General features: G+C 40.7%; 1 protein-coding gene across 3 annotated transcripts in view; it reads right to left on the bottom strand.

Moving 5' to 3' along the window:
* Positions 1-17,823, bottom strand: part of LOC121592196 (ankyrin repeat domain-containing protein SOWAHC) — a 97,481-nt gene that overhangs the window by 40,755 nt on the left and 38,903 nt on the right. For 2 of the 3 annotated variants that reach the window (XR_006004657.1, XM_041913581.1), the window contains exons 5-6: positions 4,385-4,397; positions 4,210-4,214 (exon numbers count right to left, since the gene is read on the bottom strand). Coding sequence is in view for 2 of the 3 variants with exons in the window: in XM_041913581.1 (XP_041769515.1) it covers positions 4,210-4,214; positions 4,385-4,397 (18 nt within the window). In the remaining variant the exon portion in view is untranslated. The remainder of the gene's footprint in view (positions 1-4,209; positions 4,215-4,384; positions 4,398-17,823) is intronic. The other variant, XM_041913582.1, reaches the window with a different exon arrangement.

Below are 17,823 nucleotides of genomic sequence, written 5' to 3' on the forward strand. Positions count from 1 at the left end.
GTTATAGAGAGTGCGAGGAACCGTGCAGGCGTGGCGGTGTCACACTGGTGAGTTGGTTGGAGCCTGTATGCAGTGTTAGTTCGCTGGCTCCAATCGTGTCTTTCCCAGTGGAGATTCAGCGTAAAGCATGTCGATTTGGCGTCTCAGATAGGGACAAGTATTCAGTTCGATTTCGGCAATTTGTTTCAATCATAATTCTTTAACGAATGAAAAGAAGAAAAAAACACACACACACAACAGAGGTACAAACCACTGAGAAACCAACGATGATCGGACAGATTCTCTATCACTGTCCAGGGGACTCCATCGGTGAGGCGGGAGATTGTCGAGACTTACGCTGTAAGCCAGTTTCACAACAACACCATGCCGTGCTGTGTGCTTTATCTTTACCAATTCTTCTACGTCCCTCCGAAAGCCAATCCTTGTTTCGCTCACCCTGAAGCACCTCCTCTCCGCAAGCGCATTTGTGAATGAATGAAAATGTTTCCTTTCATTCGTTAGTACCAGAGCGTACGCACTGATAAAAAAAGAAGCAGATCAAGCGAGTCAACACAGGTACAGGGGATGATTGAAGATCAGAGGTTGCAGGATGCTGCTCAGACAGGGTGGCGAACGAAGACACTGCGTCAGGGTAGGAGATGTAGAGCCGCAGGACAAGATAAGCCGGAGGACGCGGAGCGCTAAACATGAGGGCTTGCGTTACGGTTGCGAGATCCGGATGGCGTCGAATGCGAGGAACGCGACTTTCTTCTGCAATAAATTTCAAATTTTGGGTTGGTAGAAAACGGCAGGTGGCGACTAGTAGGTGGCTTGACCCCATGCCACACCACCCGAGGAGGGAATGACATTTTTAACTATATCTCTGCGTCGCGTCCAATACAATGTTCGTTCCTCTGTTGCGTACAGTCGAAAGCTTGAGTTGTGGAGCAAAAACAACGAAAAGCATTCGGAACAAGCGAACGATTGAACGAAGGAGATACGTCCAGGGCGAACAGCATCTACCACGGAGCTGGTGGATCTACGGCTGTGCAGACAGTCATGGTCGTCGTCGTCGTCGTAGAAGACATGCCTTAAAGCGAAAAAAGGTCGAAAAAGGGAGCGTAGGAGGAGGGGGGATGAAACATTTCGCGCCAGACGGAAAGATATATTCCACAACTCTTTTATGATTTCCTAAAACAAAGTCATTTTCTGTATGACCCCCGGACACCCGTTGTTCCATTGCTTCCGATCCTCGAACCACGACACCTGCACCAATCCACGTGCCACCGTGACGAAGAAATAAATGTTTGAAAGTGAATTAAAAAAATAACGCACACACAGAATTGGAGAACTGAGGCACGCATCCGATCGCGCTTAGCGATAGATATTCTACAACAACTGCTTATTCCGGCTGTCACATTTCTCAACGAGCGCACGGGAGGGAGTGAAAAATCAGTCCCGGTGAGCCGCGGGAGATTAATTCACAAACATGTTTTAGGTATTTTTAAACGACTGAAATCGAAGCGACCGAACGGTGGATACTTTTAATACGATTAATTAGATTGGATTAAAAATTAGGATAATTTATTCGGATTATCCAGCATGTCCGAGTACGGGATGACGGCGAAGGGTCAGTTAGGTATGATTTGAATTGGACGTATTGTTGACCGACCATTTACGGCGAGAGAGACAGATACGGAAGCTGAATCGGATTGGTTACAGCCGAGGCTCACAGTAGGAAGATAAAAATAAAACCATCTATTTCGGTGTTCAGTTGAGGTGCCTTTGTGTATTTTTCGAGGAAATGCATGAGTTTCAGGAATAAAGGATTATATTTAAATTCAAAACTAACAGCAAGAGAATTTCAAATCTCAATCGAATAATAATCGTAATGAAGACTGTATCATTAAATGATCATACTATCATCAAACTTATTTAATAGTTCTTGTGAAAGTTTCTGAAAATGGACTATGATTTAAAAAAGCATATTATTCTAATTATATTCATACAACATGGTTTGTTGAAGAATAAGCTTCACATATTTGAGGGACAGTTTTTTCTTCAGCTGTTGCTGCCAACAATCACTAGTAATTTATCTTACGTTCAACTCTGTTTGTTGTAACCACTAATACCCATAATTTAGTCCTATTAGCTTAAATTGAGTTTCCTAACGCTCCCATTGTAGGCTTGTTAGAAATGGCGAGAAGGTGTAAAGAAGAGGAAAAAATACTTACGCCCTTTTGTCGTAGAATTTACACATTGTTAGCATTGTCATCGGCCCAGTCATCAGGACAGTAAATGGTGCATTCATCCGGGACAGGATCAACAGTGTGTGTTTTGTGGCCGATTTTTTTTCAGCCATCGGTAGCGAAACAGCAACAGCAGCAGCACCAGTAACAGTGTACCACCATTAGAAGACATCGAGGTGGTAAGGATTATTGTTGGCCATTCAGAGAGTATCGGTGAAGGTGAATCGACGAAAAAGGCACCCCGGTTTAGATGGGGACATTTGTCGAAAAACGATGTACCCGGGGGAAATTGTTGGTTGATCGTTCGCATTAGATAGAATGTAAAATTATAGGTTCGGTCAAATCGGGACGATTTTGTGTTGCGGAAGTACATCACATCACCAGATCGTACGATAGTATTTCACAATAGCACGTAGCGTGATAACGCACAAATGATGATAGAAAGGGAATAACACAGGGAGGAAAAACACAGACATTCGAAGGTGACGACAGAGTATCAATTTGAACGGGGGGTTTTGTACGTTTGTAGTTTGCGATGGATATGTCTCGTATAATCATCAAACGCCGGTCAGGTTAATAGCCCAAGTGTCCAAAGATGCACCGAGCATATACAGTGAGTGATCCATTTAAGTCGGTTCAGGACGATTACAGCACACCAGTGACGATGGCAAAGATATTGAAAACAAGGCAATTTATGTTACCGAAAATGAGAGCGCCATCACCACCAGCGGTGTTTGCGTCGCCGTGTCGAAAAGTTTGATGTTGCGGATGTAATATTGTATTGGGGTTGATGGTTTTTTGTTGTTGTTGTGTGTTTGTGAATGTCGTCCACCAATTAGATGGTGATGATGTGTGCACCAGGCCGAACGGACGAAGATGGTTGTGGGAAGAATACATGTTCCACGGAAACCATCGGGAATTTGTCGATGAATTTGTTTTACATGAAACGAGAAGAAAATTATGTAGAAAGAAGAACATGAGCGTTGTTTCATTAAATGCGGAGATAACATATGCTCCAGTTAGAATGAACTAATACGGACATTTCGTTGAGTTTTGAGTGGATCTAAAATACTGCTTTGTTGTTAAGTAATACAGATGGTACACTACAGTGACAGTGTTGTTAGTTATACAGATGTTTATGTTGTGCTATTATTTTATCTTTTTGAACAATTTTCTAAAATAAATATATTAAAATTCGTTAGCTTACAATGAAGACATACAGTTTTTATGTTATTTATCCAGCTCAATAAACGATTTAATTACTGTAGCTACTTGAGTAAATAAGTGTTACAGTCTGAAAAAAATAATCCGCAAATGAGATTTTAATGAGGATATCATATATTGTTTTACACCCTGTCAAAAAGCTTTCAAGCATAAAACACGCGGAATTGTTCTGGATACCCGTAATTTAGTTTCGCCTTCGCCTGCCAATGTGCACCTATCATTTACAAACCGTCACACGAAAGGTAAAACATGGGACGAGAAAAAAAGAAACAGCGAAAGTGCATAACCTAAGAAATATCGTTAACGACTCTGTTCGGCGCTAATTCGTTTTAAATTAATTATATCCAGCTAAGCTGGTTCGGGTGAGCCGACCGTGTGCTGAATGGGGTGTCAGCCGGCCTGCTGTTCGTAGCATGACCGACTTTATCCTGCTGTTTCTATCTTCGTCATTTATTTATTTGTTTTGGGAGATGGTCCGGGGACCATCAACCACTTATGAGATATGGATAATTTGTAGCTATCTAAATGGGTGCCTTTTCACGATGGACGACGACTAGGGCGATCGTATGAATAAGAGGTAAAAACATGTTAACATATGATAGGTGGAAGGTGAGACTGTTGCTACTGTACGATAAAAGCTCAATTGAGAAGCTCTGGGAGATACTGTTTGAAACGTTAAAGACATTCAGTAGACTTACGTTAGCACTTCTGGCTCATCCAAAATTTTTTTAACGATGTTCGTTTCAAAAGACACAACATAGCTAAATAAAATTAACACATAAAACACATCAAAACTCAACGAAACGGTAGACAAATTCACAACAGTAACCATGGCCGCATAAGCACAATTCGTCGATCATACGTTTGGTCCCATTTTCGTCCGTCAGCGAAGAAAGCTGCTGACAAGGTACAATTTGTACCCGTTTTCCTTACCGTGCTGATGTCCTGCAACGAAAAAAGAAAAGAAAGAGCGTTAGTAACGAATGCAAAAAGAACACTATGTTTCGACCGAACCAGAAGCGATCCGTATAGAAATGTTCCCCAAACAATGCCAACTAATATCACCTCTCACGCGCCAATGTGTGTTTTCTTCGACTACGTTCACCGCCTGACTGTCGTCAATAAACTGTAAGACAAATCACCTGATTACGTGTTTATGGAACTGTTAAAATGGTCACGAGCAGTTCGATGACGGGTTTTGCCACCTTACTGCCGGTCCCATGGCAGACCGCACGTTATTTGTGATTTTTGTCCCCTCACCATTTCCCGGCTGCATTATCCGGTCAGCTTATCTGCATCGTTCGATCGCGCGAGATTGAAATATGGGAAAATTAATTTAAATTCATATTTTTACGATTCACTCGCGTTGTTCGACTCGTCGTCGCCGTCACCGTAGTCGTCGGCGGCGTTGCTGTGCGCATAATATCACATGGGCCCCGGGGGTACAAACAAACTCTTCTGGCTGACGTGAATATGTAATTTCCGAGGTTCCGGCTTGGACTCACACTTCGCGTGCCTTGTTTGGTTTTGGTTGGTAAAAACCATAACGGACATAACAAATAAGTTGAGTAAGGGTACAGCAACGAGAAGCGGATAGTAAAAGAGATTGAAAAAAAAGAAATGTTCCGTATGACACAACTAGGATACATAGTTTTCCAAGCCTTGTGTGGAGAGAGCGTTAGTAGGTATGGTTATAAACCCTCCAAAAGGCCAAACAAAAGCAACCTCTCTGGGTATTGTACACGCTCACTATCACATGGTCAGAGCCAATAAACTACAACTCTATACACAGCAGAGTGGTGAAATTTATGCATTGTAAATTATTATATCGAACCATGTTTAACTGGCTAATAAAGCATTTAATTTGACTAGAAATAACTTCATCGCTCGACCAGTCTGAGACGGGTGATCCCCAAGCAATCGCAGCGATCGCACCGTGCTGGTTTTTAGATTCGTCAGTAGTAGGGTGGCCAATCACGGCGGCGATGGGCAACCCAAACCAGCACGGAACGAGCATGGTGATGCATGCGTGCGCAGGAATCCGTGTTTATATGTCCCTGGGTAAAAGCGGGCTAGGCTATGGTGTTTAGTGGAAGGCTTTATAATTGGAGCGAAGCGGTCATCTCTTTTTTCCGGCTAGGGAGAATGTATACAATTTTTTCGTCTGTTCCGCGTCGTGAATTCTATCCACGGTCTATCCCCGAGCCTATCGTTCGTACTCTCCACTGCCACCTGCCACTAGCCTTCTCTAGGCGCGATGCTTTCGTTCTTTATATGGCCCGCAATTTATGTATAGCAGTGTTTTTCGGGCCCCACAACAACCATGTTTATGTTTTATTTACATGAGCAACCGCAATAAAAAATTCAAATTTCATCCAACGACTTTTTCATATTTATGAAACGACAACAACAAAACCCCGCGATTGAAATAGTTTCTACCTTTTACGGGCAGGTGTTGGACGCGGATGACAGAGAGGAACTGAAGAAATGGCCACACGGCAAGCTGTCAAGCAGTTTGCCAACGTACGGGAAATAGGTGTCGAGTCACATGTTTTCGGATCTACCAGCAGCTCCACCACCACCATCACCATCTCCAAACAAGCAACGATTCGCTACGAAGCGCTAGCGACACAAGTTGCGATGGGAAGTAAGACGCCGTAGAAAATTCCTATTGTGGTGGCCTTCAACGATTAGTCCAATCCAACACACAAAAATGCAACATCGATTAACTCCAGCTGAGCGTCGAGATTATGCTATGGGCAACGCTGTGAGGCTGTGTGTGGGTCAATCATTTTATTCTGGGCATCCCCACTCCTACCTAGCAGCCGTCTGCCTCTTGTCTCACTGGCAGGAACGGGTTCCCAAATTGTGCATGATTTATGGTCGACTGGCGAATGGGTCCATGAGCTAAGGGAACGCTTTGCCTTTGGTCAATAAAAGTAGGTAGGAATGTACAAGAAAGAAGTGTCAATTCATAAATATTTGATTAATGTCAAATCTCTAATAGAGTAAAGCTAACCACGGACCGGGTCTTCGATTCAGTTTTGATTAATATTCTGATTATTCTAATTTATTCTACTATTTTACGGCACGACCACGGTATGCCATATGGTTGATTAGAATATTCTTCGCCATTTCTACAGATCCACTTTAACCATCATGGGATTGAAACGAGCACCATTTGATAACATACTTATGTGACAAAACCTTACAAAATAGACAAATCTAACGATAATCTAGTACATGCATCATAAAGCATTCTAGCCCCCAGTAACATTATGTATAAGTTATGTTTAATTTCACGAATTAAATTTTTGGATTGAATAGAAAATACATGTGGAAAGGAAATTTTTCAACAGCTTTCTATTATTTAAATTATAAGAAAACATATAACTAAAATACTAATTATAGAAATATCCTAAATACAAGATTCTTTTCTTTAAAACAAAATATGGGTTGTTCGAAACATAAATCATAAACAAAATCTATTAAGAATACTAAAATTGTAACCGTATATAACACGCATGAATCGATAGCATACATGTTTTTTTTATAAAACCAACTTCACACCAGCCACTTCACACGTATTTTGGAGCATTTCGCATAGCTTAGACACGCTCGAGCTGGTTTCATTGTTCGTTGCATCCTAACGTTTTCGTTTGGACCCATGCCGTTGATGTATTAAACATGCACCACACGAAAGATCAAACAGAAACATTTTGTCTTAATTATCCACATTTTGTATGAATTAATTGTTTCGTTGTAGATTTGTGTGTTGCTCGGCACGAATCTCAAATTGCTACATGTCAAATATTATTCATGCAGTCTCAAACGACAATAGGCTTTTTTTCGAGCCTTCTGTTCGTCGCTTGGCTTATTGTGATGATTTGGCGGTACAAAGTTAAAAAAAGCGAAGGTAGTTTGAAACAGCAAAAAATGTAAAACAAATAAACCAATCGCTATGCTTGAGCTAAAAACGCGGGTGGCAAGCACACCGGCGGTAATACATATTTCATGGTTCTTCATTACGAAGGCATTTATAAAAACATTTTTAACACATTTTTATTAAAATTCTTGCACTTTATATTTTTTCTTCTCGCTAATTAAAAATTCTAATACCAATTTCATTGTTACTGTTCAAGGGGGCCCTGCATCTGAATTGGAAAAAAGGTATGAGATGAAACTTTTCCTACCCGACGTTAGTCAGCTACAGTGAAACTTGATTAAGGGTGTCTATTTCAACGCTTATCATAGCGATCATCTTCGTTATCTCTTCAATCGTCTTATTGTCGACACCGGTGGGATTTTTGGCATTAATTTTGCTCAACTCCTTCAAACAAAACACCGATATAGATACTCGGAACGAAAAAAATTGTTGTAGGTTTCGTTGTTTTGCAGGCGTTACGAAAACATAAAGGAACTAAGTAATAGTCGTTTCCTTTCCCAGGCTACAACAATTTTGCAGTGCATAGCTTTGGGTCGTCGCTTGATTAAACGCAGTCCGAACCTAGATTCCCTTGAACGTAGAGCAACAGAAGTCACGAAACCCGGTGGTAAGGAAGCAAGATTACATCATTTTGCTGGTAATCAAAATAATGATTACATATTGATGAATGACGATAATTTAGGTGCCCTCATATAATAAACATTTAAGTAACGTATCCCGTATTTATTTTCTTGCGCCGGAGCAACAACATCAAAACAACGAATGCACTTTTGCACACGGCCTGGATGGTTGATTGTGATATGTTGTTGTCGCTTGTGCAGGACAGAGTTGTCGAGCAAACATACCCTTGTACGGTACCCACCGTACAAGCGGCAGAGGTGCAATTCGTTTTGATGTTTAATCAATTTTGAGTTAAACAAACTTGCTGCACAGCTCCAAACTACCATTTTCTTAGCTATTTCTTCATTGAAAGTTGGCAGCAATGGTCGACGTGCTATAAGGCGATTTGCGCCGTGTGAGCTTTCCGTACATCGGACGCGCAACATGCGAGGTAAGTGCATGATTGGGAAGAAAATAAAAATTAGTCAAAAATTGTTATAGGTAGTCGGGAGTGGAGATATTACGAGTCATTTTCGAATCTGCTTTGTTATTAACTTCCAATGCCGAAATTGATTACAACCTGCAAGGCAATCCAGCCTGTGCGTTGGTTTGGGAGTGCATATTGCAAAATTGCACATGCGTCCGCGAAAGCGTATCTGATAACATTTTTAGAACTTAATCAACGAAAGAGAAGAGCTATTAAGCAGCATTTGAAGGTGAGCTAAATATACAAATTCCATAAAATTGCATGTTTTTGGGACAATGAAAAAACCTTCCCAAAATAGTTATACAAATAACCAAATTTATCACAACATAACTAAAACTAAACTTCTGATAGAGAATTATCACCAATTTAATTGCACAACATATGGCGTGGTGTAACACGCAGAGGTGTAACATAATTGGATCTATACTCGCTACTTTCACGTTATGGACATACTGTTCACACATGACACATTCTGCATACATATAGTCACATTGCTCACAAAACAGAACGCTCATTATGAATTACACATGGGAAGTTACAAAATATGCACTATATGAAGACTGCCTTTAGAATTATTTTATAGTATATTAAAAAAAAATAACAAAGAAGGAACACAAAACGATCGATGATTAAACGCCCGATCCCTATCAAACGATAAATAGTTCAGCAACACGTACGTTTGGTTGTTTCATTAATAACCGAAGGTTCGGCAAGCCCGCAAAACCTGAAGATGCATTTTTAAAAGTTATTTTAATTACAACACCCAAACAGGTGAATCGAGTGACAGTTTTTGACTCATGCTATGTTTGAGTGTAAGGCTTGGGTATACTTTCCATTTGTTTTAGTGCATTCTTGTAACTTGTGAACGTTTCAGAATGGTAAAGAAAGGGGTCGCATCTTATGCTTGACCCGTTTTCCACAAAAGCGATGGTGTGTGTTTTAATGTCCACCCATAGCAACATACGTTAGCCGCAACAGGAGCGCTTTTTGCAGTTGTGTTTGCTTGTGTGAATGCTTTCAAGTTATGCAGAATTATTATACAATATGATTAGGAAAGCCGATAATGTCTAAAACATGCTGTTTTACACCCATTATCGTTACGTTACATAATTATCGTAGAAGCTACGTACCCACGCCGATACATGGTCACCGTTTGTCGTGACATGAGTTTGTTGTATTGAATCGAAATGGAAAACACGAAAAAAGAACCCGTAACCCACAACGACCGTTCAATACATCCTCAAGTTCCGAGAACATAGAAAGGTTTTTATTTTATTAATCTATATAATCTATATACCTTCTAAGCGTTTGCGTGGAACGAAATAAAATAACGAAACGCCAAAGAGGCAGCTGACATAAAAACAAACCACAAGACACCGGGAAAGGTCTTTTCTTTTAGACTGTTGCATACTCGTGACAGAACGCTGTTGACAAAGTAAACTTTAAACCCTCTAACTATCGGTGTGTTAAACGTTCAGATAACCTGACGTAGCAGCAGGTGGAACCATCCTGGCAATCGCATCCTGGTAGGGATTTCTATTTAGCAGTCTGTTTCCGAGCAAGTACATCGAAGCTTCAGATTTTCCACGTCCGTCAGAGCAATTGCAGACACTTTGCAATGAATTTAATGCATTTGCTACATCTTGTCACCTATGAGTGTCGGAGACACATCCTCTGGCGGCAATTCCCTCGTGTCGTCCGTAGCTGACAGTCACTTGCACAGTACCCCAAACCCCATAGTGCTGGGGCGGGCTTCGTCAGCGAGTTGCACGTCAGTTGCTTCAGAGAACTTTGCCGAAGCAAGACTTGTACACCTCGAGAAGCAAAACTCGTCCAGTGGAATCTTCTCGGTACATGACAGTTCGGTAATTTACGATTTTCTCCCATCGAATTCATCTTGGAGAAGCAGTTTTTGCAATATATCTTCCTTCCCTACACGCTGAAGCCCTGCTGTGGTTGTTGCTACAGTTGCAAATTAGAAGAAACAGATCTGGCTCGACGGAGTGTGTGCGTTTGAGGTGTGGAGTGTGTGTGTGTGTGTGTGTGTCGAGTGCACCGCATGCCTTTCGAGCTGATAGGGTATGTGTTCTGTCGTTCCCAGCAGTATGACGTTGCTTTCACTTAAAGGAGACTGGGTGGGATCAAGATCAGGAACAAAGTGTGTCCTTTTCCGATATCATCTTACGGCTGGAGAGGGAACAAGAGAGGGGGCTGCATCTTCGTGCGATGCAAACGATGTAATATTATAGCGAAACTGGTTCTACATCGCAAATGCAGAAGGGGCTTAATAGCTGCTCGGTACTTTGTTGATAATACTGCCTTCCGGTTCATGGATTCCAATTGTGGAAACGATAGCATGAACAGTGGTATAATTCCACATGGGTGGTATTAGATATTTAACGAATCTGCATACAAAGAAAAACATTTTGCGTTCAAAAACTTTTGCAATAAAACAAATAATATTTTGGTCACTATTTACACAACCGCCTTACATTAATAATGTTTGTCCAACAGTAGTGAGTTCATGACCATAGTGCTAGAATTTGTGCCCCTACCAAAAGACAAGTGGCCAAAAGATTGCAGTCAACCATTTACACTTCCGACCATTAGGCTTTCCGCTAAATTGGGAAAGGCGTCAATACAGGACTGCTGTAAGATTGGATACCATTCCAACAGATGACGATATCGATAGCATCTCTGGATGTGCAATGCATCTTCTTCGAGATGCATGATGGGCCTGTCGAAAGATGCGGCGCTGCAATGCTAATTCTACAAACGCTAAGACAGCGGTATGGCTGTTAGACAAACCTTATGTATAAACAAAACGCAAGAAATAGGAGGCGTTCGGCAAAGAAAGTTCAGCATGCTGAGTATGCGACATGTGGGGAGCTACATGAAAGACGATATTTCCATATCCATTAAGCATGATCTGCCGCAATCGCATGGCTTACAGCTATCGTTACTCTATGGGTAATTTCTATACAATCTCTTCATTTGCCACTGTCATTTAAGCAGCACGTTGTGCGCGAAATCATGGACCGACGACGGTTGCGGAGTGTCTGCGGTCGAGTGCCGGAAGAGATGAATTGCTTACCGGATGATAGAATTATATCTTGCTCTAAAGACCAGTATCATACAGCTAATGTTGCAAGGATTTGCAGGTCCTTAAGAAGCCAACAAATGATTTCACACAACCAGAATGACTGTAAAGGCAATAGGAGAAGGAAGAACGCTCCCTGTTATCCATGTTAAACTGGTAGGGAAGTACACATTTCTTGAAGACTGAAACTCATTTTGTATTGTCTAGTACGATTACGAATGATTTATTAGAGGATGATACTATAAATTGTTACTCATTTACGGTGCACAATACGACACTTGATCATGCAAATTAAACTTCTGGGGAAAATGTATCCGTCTCTTTAGCAGAGTTATATTGTAATGATACACTACGTAAATCATTGTAATTACGTTTGAATAGAAATCAGACCTCAACCATTATGAATTTAACAAAACAATGAAAGCTGTATAAGCCGAATAGAGTTTTATCAATTATAAGAAACAGTTGAAACTGGCATAATAATTTAAATGTACACAAGAAAGTAAAGGTATCGTTTGTGTCCATTTCGAGCATTCAAAGTAGCATATCCTGCGCCGTACCAACCAATGCTTCACCTTTCTTGCCCGGGCGGATACAATCTGATCGCAATCGGTATCATCTCTCCTACGCAAAGATGCATTCGTTTAATTTATAGATTTTGTATTCCACATGGCATAAATCAAAACGACATAATTAATTGATAAAAATTACTTAATTTTAGATTTATGTCTCTTTTTATTCAGACAAACAACGGAAACCACGCAGTGGAGTAAAGCAAAAGACTTGAATCTTAAAAGAGCTTTCGCCCGCAAAGATCGAGACCAAAGAAAAGCAAAAATGAAGGAAGACGATCACGGTACGGTGGTGCTTTCGACCTGGCTGAATGCTCTTTCACTCGAGCACCGAGATTTCTCATGTAGCCGTTTCGTTAATGCATTGCGAGCGGCGACCATTTCCTATATATGTATCATATTTGTGAGCTCAGGTGAACCACAGGAAGTAAAATACCGCACGCACAGTCGGCATTGTACGTTCTTGCGGATCCGTTGCGATCTGGATACACCACCGGCTCCGATACCGGACCGCAGTATCTACCCCACCGTTGCAGGCATAGTTTCGTTTGTCTTTTATTGGGCTTTTCACTTTGTGCCCCGAACCGGCAAGCGTTGCTTCGAGGAGAAACATAGTCCTTATATTTAAATTAGATTAAAAAAGGGTGTAATGATTCATCATAAATCACGGAACTAACGCAAAGTATGCCACCCAGCCGAAGCTATTAATCAGATGTGAAATGTTGATAAAAATGATTCACTATAAGATTCTACCGATGTCCCATTATTGAAATGTTACAGGCGTCTTATCTTTGGCGGCCGCTGGTGAATGCGTAAACTCGAACCCGCGGTGCGTCGGTAGTAAGATAAATGGAGATGCGCTGACTACACTAAAAAAATATCAGGAGAAATATAGACTAATCGAAACCCCAATGTATCTTCGTATAAGGTAGAGAAATGAGGATAGAGAGCTTTGACCTGTAGCTGATTTATTGCAATTAGTATTCATTTTCGAACCGAATCGATACAACAATTTAGTACATAGAATAAAAATGCACAAATCGGCACCAACAGTTCATGTGTCGAAATAGGTGATGTGCTTTAGCAACATCACCATACGCTCGTATGGTTATCGTATTCGAATTCCTATTCGATTGTGAACCTCAAGAAAAGTGTCGAATAACCCGGAGCTAGGCTGGCCTGTGCTTAGTAATCGAAGATATAAAAAGATGTAAAAACAAACGGCATGAACGGTGATGGTGGCCATTATGGGAGCATAAATACGGAAAAGAAAAAATCAATGCATACCGTCCCTTGTTTGACTCTTAAAACACGCTGTGAGAAGAAAGTTCGATAACAAGCAAATGCACTCAAGATGCTAAGCGCAAGGAATGCTGTTATTGGCGGTGCGATTTTTTTTCTTCGAACCAACCATTCCTTCCTTGCTTCTTCTTCAAAATGCCTCTGCATGCCTGGACCTGATTCTGGACAATCCTTTCACACCGTCGCGACCAGACGGGCAACACGACGCAACTAACACCACATGACCGCCGTTGTGGGAGCTGCAGCAGGATATATGGTAATGGTCATAAAGCTAAACGCTTACAGTTCATAAAACTGTTGTTACCGCGTGTCGTTTGCTACGGCTTAAAGATATAGGAAAGAGAAGATGGTTTTTTTTCCTAAAATTTGTTTTGTTTTTTTTAGTACTAAAAATAATACGATGGCAGTTTGCATTCGCCAACAATGGTATTTACACAATACCCTTATGTTAGAATATGAGTGATCGTATTCCTCCAAAACAGCTGAAGTAATTCTTCAGTTTAATATAAGTATTGGAACACTATGAGCAAAGACAATGGTTTAGTTATTAATTATAGATTAATTATATTATAGGCAATTAAATGATTATTTTCTGTGAAAGGAACGAATTTCTGTTCCATTTGTTCCTCATTATCTTCGAATTTGGATAATTACATAAATGTTATACACGTACAATATTCTTTATATAAAAATATGATAGACTTAATCGTTGACTACTAAGCGTTAGCTATAAATTGTGAGAAATAGGAAATTGGTTGGGAAGTTTATCAAACAAGTATGAAGAACAGAATAATCATTCATTAGTCCGTATGTTTGTATCACGGTGGATCATCAATACTGTTACTAATTAGGTGCAGGCATCGTAGCCCATCTTGGTCTGTCTCTATTACTAATAGAGTTTGACTATCAGCGACTTATTAATTGAACATAGCAGGATAGTCATTTCTTCAAATGATTTGAAAGATACAATCCATACTGGACTAGAACTTAGAACGCTCAGGTTAGTAAGTCGTGTAAGTTGACGACTGTAACATTGGATCTGTCCACGAGCATCGATACACCGGCGAATAATTAGCTATCAGGACTTGCGAACGGTGATAATCGTCGACACAAAATTTTACTTAATTATAATTTTTGAAGCATTGCATTTTAGATGCACGCTTTCATTCGACAATCCCGGAAAAAAGTCCTTTGACATGATGATATTTTTCTGGTACATTCATTTGACTTTTTGATTTTTCCGTACTTGAAGTGAACTTTATCTTCATCGGAAATGGGTCCTATTTTTGTGTTTTCGCGTGAATTTCTATACTCCTGTAAGTGGGCACCATTTTTCTGGTTGACTGAGTGAAAGTATCAAGTGGTTTAGTTGCTAAATATTGGTAAATGCACGATCAAGCAGTTCTGGCGTCACATGAAAAATGTCAAATGACATTAATTCTACTTTTTTTGGCAATCATGTCATCGCAAAAGCACTGACTATCATTGCACAAATGATTGTCGCTCTTGGAAAGTCATGTCAGATTAACCATAAATGAACGATTAATGATTTCGACAGCCGCTTACTGCGAAAGTCTAAAAAATGTCGACAATTAACAACATTGATCAGCACAATCAGGACGATGTCTAAGTCTGATACTTTAAATGCAGTGCAATTAAATGCAATTTACTGTATTGTTCTTTTATTTATGTTCTATTTACTACATGAATTCCGGTCTAATCAGCCATTTTAATTAGCGACCATCAAAGCCTTTACGAGAAGTATTTTGTAGAATTAACAGATCTAAAAAACCTATAAATGACCGCCAACGTTTGATCTTCATAATGTCTTATCATAAAACACAGTCCAAGTAAATTGGACAAAAAATATTACATACGTACATACGACCATACGCAATAGACTTTTTCATCAAATAAACATAGAAACAGTGTGGTTTTCATTTCGCGAACATTTGTTGACACTTGGATGAGCAAACAAATCAAAGGGAGGCAAGCCAATTGCTAGCATGAGCAGAAGGGCTACCTACAGTTTTTTCACCCCGCAATGTCACGAATTTTGCACGCCATGTTCTCGATCACTCAATTTAACCGTTCCTAGTGATTTGCGTTTACGTTACATGTTCGTACAGTGGCTACCGGCCGCGACCGTGCAGCACCGCATCCTTCGCGGGTGCTTATTATACGTCATTAAATGAGTACCGCACCACCTAGACGAGTGGCCGGCCCGCGATCGTGGATGGATCATGGATGAATTCTTTTTTCCATGCCAAAGCCACCCAAGTGCGAAAGGATACATTCCCCTGCCATTCTTTGGTCTGGGAAGATGCGCTTGTCAGTTAACCATCGCGGGGAGAGCACCGCGTATGCGCCCGTTGTTTATATTCGCCTCGCTCACCTGGCTTTATACGCGATTATTTTATCAGGTGTAGCCGCAGGATGCACCTAACTGATGCTCTCGAGACACTGCAGTAAAACAGTAATTCATGCCTTATCAATGGAACAGTGCAGTGAGCGTTGAGCACGAGCAGACGGAGATGTTGGCTGCCGAGGGAAGGATGTTAATTCTAAAAAACACAATTTTTCTACGAATTATTCAAATGAATTAACATCATTTTTGTTGCCATGTACCACATTACACTATGTAAATTGCACTCGCATACTCCACCAGACAAGCGTACAAAACTGACGGACTGATGGTTGCATGGTTGGACGCGGGCGGGTTTGGAAATTGTTTTACGCGAGAAAATGCGCGAACGATCGCAACAGCAATCGCGCAACGCAATGTAACAAAAGAAGGAGAGATGATGAAGCCAAACGACGAAAGCTAGACGCACGAAAACGACTACAGGTGGAGGCCAATGGTAACAGCGCAATACAGCGCGAAACAAACAGAAATAATAATAATATAAAGGCATATTAATGTTAGCATATCAAACAATTAAATTCGCGTACGCATTAAACGGAAACGGAAAGCAAACATGACCGCGGGGGACGATGCAAGTGCCTAACGTGCGAGTTGAAGGGCATCGAATGAGAAACTCGTCAGCAGGGAGCGGCAGACACGCCGGAATCTGAATGAAAAGGGTGCATGTGCATGATCAGTGTGCTGGTGGGGCTCCGTAGATGGGAGCCGGGTTGTGTTTTGTTCGTGGTACGACTCCAAGGAAAACTGTTGCGCGAGCTTTTCTTTTCGATGCGCTCGGAAACGCGAAAATGATGTACACTCTTGTAGCCGTCTGTCTGACTGACGATGCCCTGGTGTGGGGATACTGTTGTGTGCGATTTGGCGTTTCCGTTGGATGCACGTGGTGGGTATGCTTCACGTACAACATAAGACCTCTCGACCACGTCACGGAAGATTTGCCTAGTTGCATATGATTGCGTTTGATTTATAAAATGGTAACAAAAACCTAGTTTCTCGAGACATGAACCACGGTATCAGACGAACGAACGAAGGTGGTGTTTGCACAGGGTATCGAAAGTATAAGTCGAGACAATGGTAGGCAGACAGGATGCCAATCGGCAGCCACGAGGGTAAAAAAGCAGCAATAACATGCCATACACGTAGGTTTTTGTTATACTTGATTCGTGGTCAAAACAAACGTGCCAACATAGTTTTCCCCTACCCATTTGGGATTGCTACACAGGGACAAAATGAATTCGTGCCTCACATAGCATTGTCGAATGTGTGGAAAAGAATACACTGAATGTTGATTGGAGCAACCTCATTTCTCACACATTGCAACCCATTCGATTACATTACATGATCGCCAGGTGAAATGTTATAGCTTCTTGCATTGCAATTAATGCTTACACATTACATTGTATTTATATTCATGGCAAATAATTTGCTTTCGATTGTACTTTGGTGTCAAAAATATAACTTAAATAAAATGTTCAGTATTGATACGTGAAATGTTGTTTTCTTTTATACCAATATCCATTAAAGCATAAACATTGATTAATTTAACAATTTATCATTTTGGATTCGCCATAGCAACGAGTCCTCAAATCATAATCAAAAATGCATTTTTCCTATGTTTTGTTACCAATATTTAAATATTGATCAGTGCGTTTTTTACAATTTACCTAATTTGTATTCATGCTGGAATATTCTCTATGCATTAGAGACCCGAAGAATATCTTTAAATAAATACCATTAAAAATATATGAATGTAAATAACAAAACTAGCAATGCAAAAACATTTTCCAAGACAACAGTTGTTGTAAGTAGGTAGCACCAGGATGCTTTGTTAAAACATAGATCCTGGTCACATCCAGTCAATTTCCATTACAGTAAGTACGAGCTGCCTAGAACCAGATAAAAAACTCATTACTCAAACCGACAAACATGAATCAGTTGA

Source organism: Anopheles merus, chromosome 2L (assembly GCF_017562075.2).
Source record: "Anopheles merus strain MAF chromosome 2L, AmerM5.1, whole genome shotgun sequence".
NCBI classification, from domain to species: Eukaryota; Metazoa; Arthropoda; class Insecta; order Diptera; family Culicidae; genus Anopheles; species Anopheles merus.